General features: G+C 36.7%; 2 protein-coding genes across 4 annotated transcripts; both read right to left on the bottom strand.

Moving 5' to 3' along the window:
- Positions 1 to 2,365: 2,365 nt before the first annotated feature.
- LOC112177062 (cullin-1) lies at positions 2,366 to 7,454 on the bottom strand. 3 transcript variants are annotated; one of them, XM_024315243.2, is made up of 3 exons: positions 7,134 to 7,454; positions 3,346 to 5,465; positions 2,366 to 3,163 (listed from the first exon to the last, which is right to left on the bottom strand). In XM_024315243.2, exons 1-3 carry the CDS (start codon positions 7,167 to 7,169, stop codon positions 3,160 to 3,162), a joined length of 2,160 nt encoding a protein of 719 aa, XP_024171011.1. In that variant the 5' UTR covers positions 7,170 to 7,454; the 3' UTR covers positions 2,366 to 3,159. The 3 variants fall into 3 exon arrangements, with proteins under 3 accessions (XP_024171011.1, XP_024171010.1, XP_024171009.1); XM_024315242.2 differs by lacking the exon at positions 2,366 to 3,163 and having other exon boundaries at positions 3,203 to 5,459; XM_024315241.2 differs by lacking the exon at positions 2,366 to 3,163 and having other exon boundaries at positions 3,203 to 5,465; positions 7,134 to 7,453.
- Positions 7,455 to 8,720: 1,266 nt separating this feature from the next.
- Positions 8,721 to 10,952, bottom strand: LOC112179996 (cullin-1). Its single transcript, XM_024318477.2, has one exon. The coding sequence runs from the start codon at positions 10,865 to 10,867 to the stop codon at positions 8,828 to 8,830; it is 2,040 nt and encodes a 679-aa protein (XP_024174245.1). The 5' UTR covers positions 10,868 to 10,952; the 3' UTR covers positions 8,721 to 8,827.
- Between the last annotated feature and the right edge of the window lie 7,168 nt (positions 10,953 to 18,120).

The raw sequence follows: 18,120 nt of genomic DNA on the forward strand, positions 1-18,120 counted from the left end.
TGGGAGGCTTTCTTTTGCTAAAGCTCTCAGACTCAGTGAACGAATAATGGAGGTTCAGCAAAGAAGGATTTTTGTCTTTATCTTAATATTTAATTGCTTCTTCTACTCTCTATAAGAAAACACGTCAGATATTTATAGACTTGCTTGTTTGACCGGAAGCATTTTCAAAATGCTAAGGCCATATGTGTGCGCGCGCGCGCGTTCTTTTTTGGTAAAATGAGGGCAGAAAAAAATAAAATAAAATGTTTTATTGTCTCCCAATAAACATCTATTGGGGGGCAATAGACGTTTTAAATTGATGTAATCTCTTTGTTTTTTTTTTTTTTTTTTTTTTTTTTTTTCTGTAATCAAAGTTTTATTTGTCTAAATTTAGGGAGATTAGTTCTCATTCTGGCGACTGAAAGTCTTATTGAGGGGCAACAAACGTCTATTGGGGGACAATACATTGCTGATAGTCGTCTATTGAGGGGCAGTACATGATTGATAGTCGTCTATTAGGGGGCAATAGACGTCTATTAGGGAGCAATAGACTATTGGGGCAATAGACGTCTATTGCCCCTCTATTATGAGGCAATGGATGTCTATTGGGGGAAAAAAAACATTTCCGGTGAGATTTTCAGCAAATTTAGGTGGGCGGCGGCTTGTGACAGGATTAAGGCCGCCGGTGACCGGAATCTGGCAACCGGTGACCGGAATCCTATAAAAGTTGGTCGGATTCCAGCGGCCAGTGACGGTGCTCCGACGAAGTCTCCTATGGTTTCTCTCTCTCTCTAAGTTTCAAAAGGGGTGAGGGTAAAATAGTATTAAGAAAATTAAAAAACATAAAAAAAATATTAATGAGATATTAGAGAAGACCTCCTTAGAGTGTTTTGGGTAAGAGGGAATTAAAAAAACTTAATAAGGTAAGTGGGAAAAAAATCCCTAGAAATGAGGTAAATGGACAAAAACTCTTTCATTAATTGCAATTTTCATTGTATCTATCTAGAATTTGAAATCTATAATAAATTTAAAAAGTTTAAAACAAATTAAATTATTGAAAATGAAAAAAAAACCTTGTTTTGGAAACTAATAAAATATAAAAAAAAAGTTTTAAAGGAAATTCAAAATGACACCTATTTTAATAAAAAATTGACAAACTGAATTGCAGTGAGGAATTCAGACAATCAATTTCTTCATTTTCTTTCTACAGAGAAATTTATAGTTTCCAAGTTTAAAATGCCAAAAGAGGTAATTCATGGCTAGATATTATGAGTTCTTCATTCTCATTTAAACTGCACATACTTTTTCCCTCATCCAAACACATTGTAAGAGTTTTCAATTTGGCTCATGGCGACTAAAAAACTAAACTATCCAAATGTCAGTTTGTGACTGAAAAGTGGGTCTCACAAGTGATGGACAAGACCCCCTTATATATAACAACATTTGTAACAAACGCTTACTCGTGTATAAACATTTTTTTTTATCAGATAAACAACTCAAATGCTACAACTAATTTTGAGTCGAACTCACGACCTCCCACTTACTAAAGGGAGACTATGCCACTATGCCACGAACCCAACTCAACACGACCCATTGACAGCCCTAAGCCAAATGGTACTGTGCTCAACAATTTGTATTCATTAGTTTTTTTTCATTGAAATTGCTATTCTCCATTCTCAAAAACAAATATATATATATATATATATATATATATATATATCCTCACCTATTTTCTTGTCTGGCCATAATCTGATTTTGTTTGAGACTAATTCTTAAAGAGATCTGAAAGCGTTTTTAAACGAGAAAGCACTTGACAAATATTTCTCAAAACCACTTTCACATGCTTTTAAACTACCTAATAAGACACATGATACGCTTTTTTGTAATTTACACACACACACACACATATATATATATATATATATATATATATTTATAACTCATTTTCTTTATTAATTTAAAAACGTTTTTTAATTCCAAACCTGCCCTTAACAAACGAATGATACAAAAGGACTTGGGTCAACCAATAACCTCCCTTTTAAGCCGAATTAGATGACTAGATCGACTTGCATGACAAAACAGACCGAAATCAAGCTAGTTTTCTGCTCAACCATTAAATGGCTATTAGAAAGAGGCAAGGGGTGTTCAACCCTGTGAAATCACACAACTTCCCTAACCATGTCAGGTTGAAGAAAAAATTTTATATCCAGAAAATTCTGTAGTGGTGATCCACTTGATGACTACTAAGAATTTAACTCGATCAGAAGAGGAAAAAGACCCAACGCCTCTCTGCATATTATTGAATCTCAGCAAGTAGCTCACTGGCGAGGACGGAGAACCATTCCCCCTACAAGAACACCCCTTTTCATCAAAGAACAAAGCACCAAATTGCTTCCAGAGGGATAAACCTGAATGAGACTTTTGTATCAGTGAGAGTGAACTTGTCCAAGTTGGGCTTATTTCAATAACTGTGTTTCCTTCCTTATCAGTTGAGTGTGAACAATTTCCGACGAATAGAACGATTTTCGACAGCATTTATGGGAGCGTTCATTTTCCAGGGGATTTGGGCCTTTCCATTCAATATATCAATCAAGAGCCTAGAGTAACCCTTCAATATTAGTATTCTGGTACCCAGCATTCCTTGTAGCAGAAGATCCCTGAGTAGTGCACTTCCTTCAGCTTGAAGAAGGATGCTTGTACCAGTACTTCCTGCTCCCACAATCAAAACACTACCAATGGAGTCTCGAACAACAAGACCTGTAGCAGCATCACGGTTCTGGTTTACGCAGCTGTCAAAATTCAATTGAAGCTGAGAATCATCATCTAGTAGTTACTATTGCACAGGCTTGATTTCCAGTTGGCGTTGAGGCTGGTGCAGGAAAGCATAATCACATTCCGAAACTCATTTGTAGCTTGCCAGATTTGCCAACGTAACAGCAACACTTTGGATAAATTAATAGATGGGGGCTTGTATAACATGTCAGACGGTAGATTGAAGGAAAGTTTCCTACTTACCTCTGGTTGACTACCATGTCAAAGTCTTAAGCAACTTATTCCACTTGATGATGGCTTCAAATATATAAACTTCCATGAAAATAGCTACAAAAACCTGTAAATAACAAGACCTTGGAAGCAAATAGAAAAAGTTCAACTTTTTCTTCATTTCCATCACTTCTTAGACTAACTGCAGAAAAAAAAAATGGCTAGCTGTCATACTGCAATGTACAAAAATCCTCCTAGATATTTCAAGCTGCATACATATGAAAACATTCTAAAAGCCAAACTAAGTATAACATATGATTCCGCGCTTGCAGCATATCCACAGATATATGAACACTACAACAGTACTTGCATCACAAAATATACCTATATACTGTTGCGTTTTTCTTATCCCTCTCAATGTAGTCACGGGTGACAAGGTCTTCAATGCGCTTCTTGATTGCTTTGATGTCAGGCTTGAATGTATGTCTCAACTGCTCAACACACTCTGTAACTAATTGTAGATGACCCAAAACCTTTTGCCGCTTCATAATTCGCACGATTGCCGCATCAATAGCATAACGTCTATCGTTGTTTACATTACCTATTACTTCTTTCCTTTCTTCCACCACTCGTGGGAGAGGAATCTTGATTTTTCTCATTCTGTGTGTGAACTTAGAATTGAACTCAAAGTCGTCATTTGGTGAGATAGTCTTTGTATTTGGCTTCTTGATAAGAATCTTATACTGAGCACATGAGAGTGAATGAAGAATTCTAACCAAGTCGTCGTGGTTAAGGTTTAACCCAGTTGCTATTTCTGAATAGCTCAATCTATCTGCAGTATTGAAGAGTAGGAGGAGAGCAGCCTGATAGGTTGATACAACCAATTCAACTTTTTTTGGCTCAAACTTCCCAACAATGTTGCACGAGCCCAATGAGTAAACCCATGTAAGCTTTCTGTGCTTCGTTTTTGTTTCATAGAATCCTTTGAAAACTTCAACACATCTCACCAACTCTTCAGGAATATTAACATCAAATGATTTATAACTTGGCCAGAAACCAGTTGTAAGAACAGTCACAGTCAAATCCATCTCCAGATGATTTACATTTGGATTACTCTGCAGATATTCCTGAAACCTCACCTGAATGTCCTCACTCAATGCCAAATCAGTGACCATTCCCTCCATCTTTGAGGTGAAAGGCGCACCACATTGCTGCTTCATCTGTGTCAAAATTCTCTCTTCATGGTCCTTGCTAAGACAATGATCAAACAAGAGACGACGAGCAAGTCTTTTCCTGTAGAATTCTGCAAAAAGGTCTTTGTCACTCAGATAAGGAAGCAACGTACTGACAACCTTTTCAAGAGTTTCTTCTATTTCCTGCTCACCCATCACCATCTCATTCCTTCTGCTTTTGAGGAGATTATCACAGAAAGCAGCAAGTAATTCAGCACTTGAAATCCCAGTAACATCTCTATTGCAAAATACCTCAAAAGCCTCCTTCAAAGCCTTGCGAAAGGGATAGTAGTTTTTAAAGCAATGATTGACATATGCCATATGCTTATCGTGCAGCTTGATTAAATTTTTGACAAGGACCTGTTCTGCCAGGCCAGCTCCATCTGAAGAAGCCTTGTCTTTTGCAGCATCTCGAACCATGGTTGCACCCTCAGCAGTAACTTTCTGTTTAAATATGCTAGCGAGAGGTTCAAAGAGCTCATGTTGCACTCTCTGGACCAGCTTACGCTCACTACTTGCATGGAAGCAATGTGAAGCCCTATCCCTCTCTTTCCGCAAGCACTCCTCAGCCTTCGACATATAATCTGCATCAGATTTTACCTCCAAAATCCAACTTGATGCTTTACGGGAGTAATACTCACCAGCATTTCTTAGTAAGTCTGATTCAAAGTCGCTTTCATAAGCATTCACTGTTCCCATTCCAATTTCAACAATTACATCTACTGCTTTCTTCACTGCTGCTCTATCAATTTCCTCTCCACTGCGCTCTTTATCAATAAGATGAACTATAGCATCTCTGACCTTAGCATTTACCCTCTGATAAACCAAATCATGAAAGCGGTTAACTGCAACTAATTCATTTAGTGTAGAAAGTTTCTCTCGGGGGACAAAGTAGCGATCAAGATAAGCAAAGATTCCTGGCAGCCAATAAACCATGAGTTTGTGATGTTCCCATATTTTGACAAGCTCCCGCAAAACAAACTCATCAGGTTGATTTGTTGAAGCAATAAATTCTTCACACGTGTCCCTGTAATATTCATGACATGTCTCCTGATATTTTCTATAAAGCTCTTTAGAATAATCATAGGGGGGCTTTTGAGTACACATGTTAAAGATAGTTGTGTGCAGCAACATATATTCTTCTGCTGTGAACGGAGGCTCTGATCCTTCTGCAACCAGCCTTAGCTTTGTGATCCCTTTCTTGACATATTCCCATCCTTCACTGAAATATATGAGTTTGCGACTCATTGTTGTGAATTCAATATCCTGCAGCTATAACATAATCAAATAAGGAATATCATCATGGTCATCATCTTGACATGTATAAGAAATCCAATCATTAAGAGAGTTCACTTGAGTCATGTATATTAGAGTTACATATCGTAATATATATACGTGTCTGTGTGTGTATTAATGTATATAATCAGGTTTACTTCTGGACATCTGATAAATTGAGTAAAATTGTGGGCTTCTACAACTAAACTGCTCCGCAGAGTTCAATTATCAGAATCGCACATCTCTATTACTGAGAACCATCGATGGAAAATCAGCCACAGACAAAGAGAATTTGTCTGATAAACTGAAATAATGTTACTATGATGATGTGACTAAACAATATCTTCATTTGAGTCATTGTTTCAGGAGTGATCCTTAAAGGATTAACTTAAAATGAATAGTCTCTGTTATTTATTGCAGGTTACCGGTAGGGGTCCAAATTATTCATATTTCCTTCTTGAACCTCCCTATAGAATGTATACAATTGAGGTTTATTTTGGTAAATAAAATAGAACTGGGCTACTATCTTAAATGTCAGGAATTTCACTGTTCTTGGGGGTTCCTTCCCTTTACCTCCCAAGGAAAATCCCAAAAAGTATCTCGAGTTGACAGGCTAGTTTGAATTACTTACTAATGGGATGGATATACCTAAATGAGCTCGATAGTTATGATTAGTTTATGGGTTCGGGTAATATTAAATGTGTCTAGAGTATGCTAATAGGTCATTTATTGTTATATACGTGAATGAGCTTTCACTGTAAGAGGCTTGAATAAAACAAATTAAAGCATATTTCCTACATTTGATTTCCTGTTCGTGCATTATTTCCTTATATTGCGCCAGCTTCATCAAGAAGTTCAGACCTACATATGAACTCAATGAATGATCTCCAGAGCGCCATTCATGGAGAAATTCATCACCTATTCCCACCAACCGAAGCAAGCTTGGCTCCAGCATTGTCTCATCTCCTTCTAACCTCAGCGACTACCATCAGCACCAATAACACTTGAGCACCACCTTGAACTACTCAAATTACTCCCAGTCTTACTGATAAAACCCAATACCCAAACACTCAGCCATGCTCAATTTTACCACCTCTGATTACCCCTTTTTTACTCTCAAGTCTCAACCATTCCCATTCCATGATCACAACCTAGAGCTTGTCCATTCCACAGTTCCCATCATTCTTCGCCCCATAATCCCAGTTTCCACACCAAAAATTTTATCAGCCCCTCTCGTCCTTGAACAATTCCCACCACAGTCAAACCCACTCCTTTTTCACCCAACAGTAAAAAAAAAAAAATCTCTTAAGCCTTCTCTTTTTTTTTCATATCAAAAATTCTACCCCCTCAAGCAGGTTCATATCAACAGCCCTAAACCATGGCCACTCAGAAAACCTTGCTATCAATTATCAATTTGATTCATCTATTACCACCCTAAACAATTTCAGCAAAACAAGAAAACAAAACCCTCAGAACTAACAGATCAGACGAACAGCCTTGCACCACTAAACCATGCAGTGGTAACACTTCATTTCAAAGGCAAAACACACAATTTCATCCAAATTAATTGATACCCAGACAGAACATAAAAGCTCAAATTGCTGGAAATTAAGCACCGAATCAAACATGAAGAACAGTAAAAGATTGATTTAAACAAAAGCATACCTGAGTGTTTGAGCACTGGAGATCAGAGAACACCATAGAATCTGGGGAACTACATTACTTTGCTCCTTTCTTCTTCTTCTTCTTCTACACAGCGAGAGAGAGAAGGAGAGACTCGTGAGAGAGAAAAGGACAACTTGCGAGATAGATGAAATAATTTGGGACCCACTAGGTATTTCCAAAATTGATCTGTCCCAAAATGTATTTTACTGTTTTTTGGCATCGGATTGACGATTGAGAAGAGAAGGCGTTCGATCTGGACTAACGGTTACGCGACGGGGTTTTGCATATTTTTCATTTCTTTCTTTGGGAAGATGAGATGCCAAGGTCAATTTTGAAATGATTTTCAAATTTGAACTATATCCTCCTGTGACGTCTGTTGTAATTATTTAAATTGTTTAATATTATGTAATTTTTATTTTCAAAATATATATATATATATAAGATTTTTCTCAGGTAAGGATGTCCTTAGTTTTTCTTATGGAACGGATTTACTGTTTTCACCTACTTTCCGATCACATTTTTACATCTTAACCGTTCAGTTTTTAGGTCCTAATGTATGGATCACCTCTGAAAAATTTCAGCCAATTTGGTGATCGTTAAGATATCCAAAACTGCAATTTACATGAACGAACCGAATCTGTTGAACCGGAACTGTTCGTTTACATTGTTGTAATTTGCAGTTTTGGATGCCTTAATGATCACCAATTTGGTTGAAATTTTGCAGAGGTGATCTATACATTAGGACCTAAAAACTGAACGGTTAAGATGTGAAAATGTGATCGGAAAGTGGGTGAAAACCGGAAATCCGTACCTAAGAAAAACTAAGGATGTCCTTAGTGTAGCCGGACTGTATATATATATATATATATATATATATATATATATATATATATATATATATCCTGAAGTTGTTCATGCACTATCATGAAATCTAAATTTCAGAATTTTAATTTTATGAAAAATCTTGTGATACTCGAACTGTTATGTCATTGCGCAGTCATTTTGGTACTTGTGTTTATATCTCTATCAAAAAATTTGTTATGTGGTGAAAATGTAATACAATTGTAATTTTATAAATCTTTAGATATTTTATTGACGGTCTATATTTAAAGTAAAGGATAGTCAAAGACCAAACTATGCCAAAGAGTGAAGGAGATGATCCTGATAAAAAAAATACAAAATAAAAACAAAAACAGAACATACCATGACAGAAAGAAACAAGATGAGCCGGTGAGTTGTGATGGTCGCATGTTTAATTCTCACAAACATCATGGGATGGATGGGATAGTGTTAAAATGTCATTTCTCCAAACGAAAAAAAAAGCAAGTTAAGAAGTAAGCAAATTAACCTGTTCAATTCAATGTTATCATGTGTAAAATTGTCACCAGCGTTATACTTTGAACGGGGAGAAGCTTAAGTTTTCAGTTCATTAACCATAGAAGTTTAGAACTAGGACCAACTACATATACGGATATACCTGCTGGGATCTGGTTCCTCCTAGCTACTTCATGATCTTCATATGATACAAGTAATACAAGACTAATCTTGCCAAGCAAGTCTCAAACAAACAAAAAACCTGAAGAAATCATCGGCAGGCTTAAGGTTTTCCATTCTTATATTTCAACAATTGACTACGGAAAATCAATTTTACACACGTACGTTTTTCATGAGATACACCAACACTACTTGAATGATCACACAAGATACTTCAACAAGTTAAAGTCTTGCTTGTCCCTCTCCAGGTAGTCACGAGTGATAAGATCTTCAACACGCTTCTTAATTGCTTTAATGTCAGGCTTGAATATATGTTTCAACTGCTCAACACAGTCTGCAACCAATTGTTGATGATCCAAAACTCTCCGGCTCTTCATAATTCGCACGATTGCGGCATCAATAGCATATCTCCTGTCTTTGCAAACATGGTTGATTACTTTTTTCCTTTCTTCCACCACTCGTGGGAGAGGAATCTTGATTTTTCTCCTTCTGTGTGTGAACTTGGAATTGAACTCAAAGTCGTCATTCGGCGAGATAGTCTTTGTGTCTGGCTTCTTGATAAGAATCTTGTACTGAGCACATGAGAGTGAATGTAGAATTCTAACCAACTCGTCGTGGTCAAGGTTTAACCCAGATGCTATTTCTGAATAGCTCAGTTTTTCTGCAGTATTGAAGAGTAGGAGTAGAGCAACCTGATAGGTCGACACAACCAATTCAACTTTTTTTGGCTCAAACTTCCCAACAATGTTGCACGAGCCCAATGAGTAAACCCATGTAAGCTTTCTGTGCTTCGCTTTTGCTTCATAGAATCCTTTGAAAACTTCAGCACATCTCACCATCTCTGCAGGAATATTAACATCAAATGATTTATAACTTGGCCAGAAACCAGTTGTAAGAACAGTCACTGTCAAATCCATCTCCAGATGATTTAAAGTTGGATTACTCTGCAGATATTCCTGAAACCTCATCTGAATGTCCTCAGATAATGTCAAATCTGTGACCATTCCTTCCATCTTTGAGGTGAACGGTGCACCACATTGCTCTTTCATCTGTGTCAGAATTCTCTCCTCATGGTCCTTGCTAAGACGACGATCAAACAAGAGACGACGAGCAAGTCTTTTCCTGTAGAATTCTGCAAAGAGGTCTTTGTCACTGAGACAAGGAAGCAGCGTGCTGACAACCTTTGCAACAGTTTCTTCTATTTCCTGCTCACTCATCAAACTCTCTTCCCTTCTAAGGAGATTGTCACAGAATCTAGCAAGTAGGTCCGCACTTGAGCTCTCACCAACAGATCTATTGAAAAATACCATGAAAGCGTCCTTCCAAACCTTGAGAAAGGGGGAGTAGTTTTTGAAGCAATCATTGACATATGCCTTATACTCATCATGCAGCTTGATTAAATTTCTAAAAAGAACCTGTTCCAGCATGCAAGCTCCATCGGAAGAAGCCTTTTTTTCTGCAGCATCTTGAATCAAGTGCGTAGTAACTTTCTGTTTAAACTTACTAAGAAGAGGTTCAAACAGCACATGTTGCACTCTCTGCACCAGCTTCTGCTGACTCCTCATCGAAGGCAAGTAATGTGTAGCCCTCTCTCTCTCTATCCTCAAGCATTCCTCAGCCTTCAACATATAATCACTATCAGAATATTCCTCAGAAATCCAACTCAATGCTAAAGGAGAATAGTATTCTCCAGCAGCTTTTAGCATGACTGCTTCAAAGTCCTCCTCATAAGCATCCATTTGTCTCAATATTCCAATTTCCACAAATACATTTATCGTATTCTTCACTAGTTCTCTATCAATCTCCTCTCCCTTTCGCTCTTTATCAAAAAGACGAATTATAGCGTCTGTGGCATAAGAACTCACCTTCCGATAAACCAAATCACCAAAGTTGTAAACTCCAAGTACTTCATTTAGCTTAGAAAGTCGCCTGCCATGGCGATCAAAATACTGAAAGATGCGTGGCAGCCAATAACCCATAACTTTAAAACATCCCCATCTCTTAACAAGATCCCGCAAAATAAACTCTTCAGATTGATCCATTGAACTATTGTATTCTACAGTCACTCTGTAAAAATCTTCACATGTTTCCTTAAATTTGTCATAGAGCGGTTGAAAATGATCAGATCGTTGTATACACATGTTATAGACAACTGTGTACAACTTTATAAATTCTTCTGCTGTGAGCAAAGGCTCTGATCCTTCAGCAATCATCTTTTTCAGCTTTGTTATCCCCTTCATAATAATTTCCCATCCTTCGTCAAACTGGATATCATCATTAGTCTCGAACGAAGAGACAGGAATATCAGGGCATTGCTTACGTTTCATTGCTGTGAATAGAAAGCACAAAAGCAATATGTTACAACTCCAAAATGTATTGACAGCAACAGCTTAAAGAAATCTACTAGTCCCATGATTTATTAACGAAGGTTACATATCCATTCTTAGCTTAAAGGTTGATAGAGGTAGAAACAATCAATCAACTCTAAGGAAGTTTTCATTACTAGAAAATAGTTGCTACACTATGTCACTCTCGCTTTTTGACCAAAATTTCAATAGCCAGTACTAAAAAAGGAAGAAAAGAATTTGAGAATTTTTTATCAAAAAAAAAAATATTGAAAATTTCTTTGATCTGGACCTTTTTCCCAGTCAAACTGGAGATGCAAGCTAGTTCACAGAGAGCATGCGTCTTCTAGAAAATTATAAACCTAATAAGATAAGAAAAAGGATCGCAAACTTTTGTACATAGTAGAGAAACTAAGTATAAGCACGTACATTTGGCGAAAATAAATAAAGAATATCGTTGCACATAACCTAATAATTTCCTATCCATATTCTGAATAGATAGTCTTGTAATATTTTTTTTTTTTTGATAAAAAAGAAACTTCATTAATAATGAACTGGATACAATGAGTTTTGGCATCATCTCATACATAGAAATTGTCACTGGACTTCACACTGGAACTCCAAAATGACTGACTAACGGAGCCAAAAAGGCTCCGACTCAACTACAGACTTAACTTGCACTACAATTAAAAGGCAAAGACAGGATGTGCAGGCGCAGTGAATATTAGATTTAAATTCTATGTAATCTTTGTACTCTTTTTCCAAATAATAAATATATAGATGGCCCTTCTAATGAGGAATCTTTTTTTTTTCTTTTCCTTTTTTGTCTATGTAAAGGGATCGTTGATTATACCAACCTTTCGATCACATATTGACATTTCAACTGTTTAGTTATTAGGTCTCTGACTATATCACTCTCTGTAAATTTTCAGTCAAATTGATCATCGTTAAGGTACGGAACTAGATCAAATCAATTGACAAACTGAAGCTGTCCAACTTGAACCGTTCATGTTCATAATAGTAAATCACAATTATGAATACCCAAACGATTATCAATTTAGCTTAACATTTGCACAAATGATCTACTAATGGAGATGTAAAAACTAAACAGTCGAGATGCTGATATGTGATCGATAAGTGAGTCCCAAAAAGAGTCCCTTAAAATAGCCAGTATAGAGACCAAAAACATAAACCCCATTTATTCAAGCTAAAGAAAATAAACCCCTATAGATCAAACAAAAGCTGTGCAAATCGAATCAGTTAAGTGTGTTGCAGTGGATTTAAACAGTACTATTGTTTCCATTCAAACACTCAATTGGAGACTTTGGATACTATTCAACTCAAACAAGCTAGTTTTTCACTCATTTTCTTATTATTAGGGCTTCAAGAAAAGAATTGGTATAGTTTTTGTTCAAATAATAACCATCAATTTCTATAACCAGCAAACATGCATTAGCATACTCGTGATTATCGATCACCTACCCTGAACATGAAAAACTATGTACTGATATGATAGAGCATACCTGAGTTCTAGGATATAGACGACTAGACAACCACTCTTTGCTTTCTCGGCGTCTGGTGATTAGAATAACCTCTTGTCCCTATCAATGAAGATGTACGCATTATTCTCTCTCAAATTTTCTCATTCTACAACAAATATATATATATATATAAGGCCTTTCTAGTTACGGATCTTTTTTTTTTTATCTAATTAAAGGGATCGTTTATTAGACCAATTTTTTCATCACATATCGGCATCTCTGAGTATATCACTTATGTAAATTTTCAGCCAAATTTTTAATCATTAAGCAGGTACCGAACAAGATCAAATCAATGGACAAACTGAATTTGTCTAACTCGAACAGTTCATGTTCATAATAGTAAATCACAATTATGAATACCCAAATGATTATCAATTTGGCTGACATTTGCACAAATGATCTACTCATAGAGATGTAAAAATTGAATGGTCGAGATGCTGATATGTGATTGATAAGTGGGTCCTAAAAGGAGTCCCCTAAAATAGCCAATATATATAAGGGTGCAGCTATTGCCACCCTACCATTTTCTTTGTTCACTGAATTATTGAAAGACTATATTACCCAAATGCAAAATGACTAATAAGTACACTAATTTTCTAAAATTTAAATCTTTAAGGAAAACTAAATACATAACTAATTACATACAAAACTACTTAATTTCTCTTCTGATAACATTAATCTTCAACTTCTCCATCCAATTTTCAATTTATTACAATTTTCTTTTTTATCTTTTTGTTGCGTCCTCATCGTTAATTTGTTATCCAATTCACAAAACCATTAGTGTTAACTTCATCAAAATCTTTATAATACCTTTATAAACACCAAGAGTAAAAAATTTAAAACACGAAAAAAAAATCAATCTTTTTTTCATTGCTCATAGTAGCACTTACTAATTTTCTAATATGGATTGGAATAAACGAACATTGAAGCTGAATGGAAAAAATAAAAAAATGGAAGTAAATCAAATTATGATTTTACTATGAAACTTTAATATATTTTAGGACTTTTTTTAATTGATATAAATTAAATGAGAAATTTTCGTTAAACAAAATTTCTTTTTTAATTTGATATGTCATATGATGGAGGATATTCCTGGAAAGAGAAATGGGTTGGATAAGTAAATCTAATAATTGAAATTAAAATGTAGGGTGTAATGAGTAAATAGGGTGAACAAAGAAAATTATAGGGTGACAATAGCCTCACCCTATATATAACCACGGACCAAAAACATAAACCCAGTTATTCAAGCTAAAGAAAATAAACCCCTACAGATCAAACAAAAGCTGTGCAAATCGAATTAGTCGTTGTTTAGGTGTGTTGCAGTGGATTTAAATAGTACTATGGTTTCCATTCAAACACAAAATTGGAGACTTTGGATGCTATTGAACTCAGACAAGCTAGTTTTTCACTCGTTTTCTTATTATTACTGCTTTAAGAAAAGAATTGGTATAGTTTTTGTTCGAATAATAACCATCAATTTTATAACCAGCAAATACTAGCATACTCGTGATTTTCGATCACCTAGATTGAACATCAAAAACTATATACTGATATGATAGAGCACACCTGAGTTCTTGGATATAGACGACTAGACAACCACTTTCTGCTTTCTTGCTGTCTGGTGATTAGAACAACCTCTCCCTATTTTCGAGATATAAATAGAGACCAGAGACTATACTGATAACTTGGTCCATTAGTCCACGAGGATAACTTTGTATGTCCATTTAACTTGGCCACATTAAATTCCATGTAGAATAGTAGGAAATTTTGACTAATATTTTTGCACGTTTACTTACTTGAAATGAAGAATCATGAATCAGATACAACCTAAATAGGAGAGAAAAAGAATTGGCAGACATAATCGGAGACTATACTGATAACTTGGTCAATCAGTCCACGAGGATAATTTTTCATTCCATTTAACTTGGCCACATTAAAGCCTATGTAGATAATAGGAAATTTTCACGAATATTATGTTTATTTACTTGAAATAGAGGAATTTATGAATCAGATACAATGTGAATGAGAGAGAAAAAGAATTGGTCGGCATAAATAGAGATCACAGACTATACTGATAATTAACTTGGTATATTGGTCCACAAAGACAATTTTTCATGTCCATATATTTAACTTGGCCACTCGAACAGAATGCCCCAATTTTAGTGACAAAAAAAAAGAAGACAGAGTCGCTAGGGTTTTAGATCTTCTCATCCTCTCTGTCAGGCGGCATGTTCAATGACGCTGTTGTCGGATGGGAATTCTTTGTTGTTGGAGTAAGGTAAGTAGGACTAACATGGGGTTCCTAGGGGCCATCTTGGCTGAAAGTTTCAAGCCGAGGTTGGTTGAAGGAGATGGTTGGGGATCGGAAGGCAGAACGCTACTACTGATCTCACCAGTAGTTGTCGAATATGGTGGAAGACACGATCGATTAAATCAGATCGGAGGATGGTCAGAGAGTGGGGAGGTAGGGGTGCAAGATCAGGTTTCTCTCGAGTCTCTCCTTTGGCAGCAATGGCGTGCAGAGATGGCGGAGTTGCAAGATCGCAGTTGGCGTGCGGTGAGTGGTGGTCAATCTGGTCTAGCGGCACAAAGGGTGTGGAGCGACAGAGGTCTAGCTTTGCTACGACGGGAGGCAATGATCCTGCATGGTTGTTGCGACGGTGGTAGTGGAGTTAGCCCTGATTGGGCTGGTGGGCTTCTAAAACTCTCTTTGGAATTAGCTTTGGGCCCGGACCCCTTTGGGCTTTATCTTTTGTCTTATGTTTTGTTAGATTGGATTTGGGCTCAATTCTTGGGCCCGGCTCTTGCTATTTTTTCTTCATAGTTGTTTTTTAGTTTGGTTGCGTTTTATGAGAGTAATATCCCTACACTTGTCGTGTAGGGCTAGTCGGGCTTTGTGCCTATGTCTGCACACCAAGTGCCTTCTCTACTCTAGATAGGTGGCCAGTTCCTTACTTTGTCAAATGGTCGTTGCCACATAGTGGCAGGGTGAAGCTAAGTATTGTCAGATTTATCTTCCGGCGGCAACATAGTTGGAAAGCTGTGCAATTGGTAATTATGCTCCATTGTAATCAGGTTACATATCAGTTATATTTCTGCTATGTCAAAGCAAATGGAGTAGCCAGTAGTGCACTCTTTGCTAATTGGTGTTTATTAGAATACATGTATTTTTAAGAGATTCATGACATCATTTCGGGACATACTCTAGATGCTTATTATAATCAGGGGTTTAGGCTTAATGTCCCCCTTTTGTATTCAGCAGTTTCATTAATCAAGGTTTAAGGGCTGCCGCATCAGCCCTTTTATTTAACTTGGCCACATTAAAGCCTCTGTAGAAGCTAGGAAATTTTCACTAATATTTTTACACATTTACTTACTTAAAATTTGAGAAATTGATGAATCGGATACAAACTATGAGAGAAAAAGAATTGGCCGATATAAATGGAGGATCGGAGACTATAATGATAACCTGGTCCGTTAGTCCAAGAGGATAACTTTTCATGTGTCCATTTAACTTAGCCACATTAAAGCATATGCAGAACTGTAGATACTAGAAAATTTTCATGAAAATTTTGGCACGTTTACTTACTTAAAATAGAGAAATTCAAAAATCTGATATAGCCTAAATGAGAGAAAAAAAGAATTGACCGGTATGGGAATGAAAATGGTTTTGGTTATGCTATACTAACCATAAACAATGTTGTTTACAATTTAGTCCGAATCGGAATGAAAACCAATATGATTACTAAAACGTCCCTACTAAAATATGTGGTCGAAACTTTATTTTAGAAAAATAAATTATTGCCGCACAAAGCTCGTAAAAGGAATTACTCTTTAGTATATGATGATCATAGTTGATAGATTTAGTCACATATGAAAGTTCTGTATGTTCTTATACAGTGTATACCAACTAGATATGTATTTTTTTTTTTTGAGAAAATGGAATTCATTGAAAAATGATCAAAGATTACATGAGGACGAAACAACCATCCTTAATTCTAGAACTATAGTATAACTTGAATTCACAAGCCTAACCAAGCATTTATCAAGCTCCAAAATGCCAGATACAAGCCCAGAACCTCTTGAACAGCTGCCAGAAAAATCTCAGAAAACCATCGTGCACAGTGAGCTCCATCGGCACCGAAAGCAATAAAAACCAATTCGTTCATAACTCAAGCAATCGAAAACCATGTATACAATCGTGTAGAATGTGAAGAAGAGATTGATTTTTGTACCTTATGCATTGCTGATGATCGCCGGAGTCGCTAGAAAACACATCGATCACCGCAAAACCCTAAAGCTTCAGGCTTTGATTCTCTCTCCTCAAACCCATACCATGGGGACGTCAGGGAGGATGAGATGAAAGGATTGGCGCGGGTGCGCCTGTCAGAGGTGGCCTTTCCGGCCCTTCGGCCTCCAGCTCTGAATTGGGCGAAAGTGAGAGATTAGGGTTTGGGGAGATAGAGAGGAGTTACCAAAGCTTATGCCTACGCCGCCGACTCCGATCGAGGAGGAGGATGAGGAACAAGATGGCATAGTGTGGAGCTTCAGATCAAAGGGAGGTGGAGGTGGAACCGTGGTCGTCGATATAGACAAGGGGAGAGGGAGATAGAGAGGGAGAAGAAGAAGAAAAAAAATTAAGAAAAGAGAGAAAAAATTAGAAAAATTGGAAATGTCTATTTTGCCTTCCTTGTAGGGTTTTAAATCTAAAAAGTGGGCCCCTATGTCAGTTCCAACTCAACACTTGACGTCATATTTCGAGCCAAATTCAAATTTTGGACTCGGGTGATGTCATTTAAGAGTATAGAGACTATCGTAATCGAATTTCAGAAAGAGGGACCAATCTGATTTTAGGCCTAAAGTTCAGGGGAGTAGACTGAATTTAATCCTTTAATTTATTCTCAAAGATTTTTAATCTTTCAGAGTTAAATATGTCAAAAAATTTTGTTTTGGGTAACAAAATCTCTTATCTTAATAATAATAATAATAATATATACTTGTTGTGGAGAAACTGAATTTGAGAGGAATTTGCTCCGTGTTCTCATTGATAATAGGGGTCTCTTTATATAGAGGATTACAATATATAGAATCTCAATCATACAAGGAAAGTAATCGTACATTGAATAGGAATCTAGATCCTTCTAATCTAATTCTATTACCACTAGAGCAAGTAACCTAGAGTTTGGGCCAAACACAAATTAGGGTTTACTTGAACACTCCCCCTATGTTGCCCAAACGTGGTGCTTCTCTTGTTGCCTCGTTAAAAACCTTGCCGAGTAACAAAAACCCAGTGAGACAAAAATAACCTCAGTCGAAGGGGAAAAAGAGCACAACACACCCTTCACTATTCGAGACGAACATGTAGACATCTCCCCCTCATGTCTGAGCCTCCCCCTGATGACTACGATAATGGGAGTTCAGATAATTTCCGTAAGCCAATTCTTGCCGCATGTTTCTCGAACGTGGATTTGGGCAATGACTTAGTAAACAAGTTTGCCACATTGTCCTCAGATCGAACCTGGTTCACTTTGATCTTGAGGAGCTTCTGTTGTTATTGTAGAAGAATTTAGGCGATATGTGCTTGGTGTTGTCGCCTTTGATATAGCC

Source organism: Rosa chinensis, chromosome 7 (assembly GCF_002994745.2).
Source record: "Rosa chinensis cultivar Old Blush chromosome 7, RchiOBHm-V2, whole genome shotgun sequence".
Lineage (NCBI taxonomy): Eukaryota > Viridiplantae > Streptophyta > Magnoliopsida > Rosales > Rosaceae > Rosa > Rosa chinensis.

What these genes read in the sequence shown, in the direction of transcription:
- LOC112177062 (XM_024315241.2), bottom strand. Translation starts at nt 7,169, where the DNA reads ATGGTGTTCTCTGATCTCCAGTGCTCAAACACTCAG. An exon ending in TCCAGTGCTCAAACACTCAG is followed by an intron (nt 5,466 to 7,133) that starts GTATGCTTTTGT and finishes ATTATGTTATAG; the next exon opens with CTGCAGGATATTGAATTCAC.
- LOC112179996 (XM_024318477.2), bottom strand. Translation starts at nt 10,867, where the DNA reads ATGAAGGGGATAACAAAGCTGAAAAAGATGATTGCTGAAGGATCAGAG.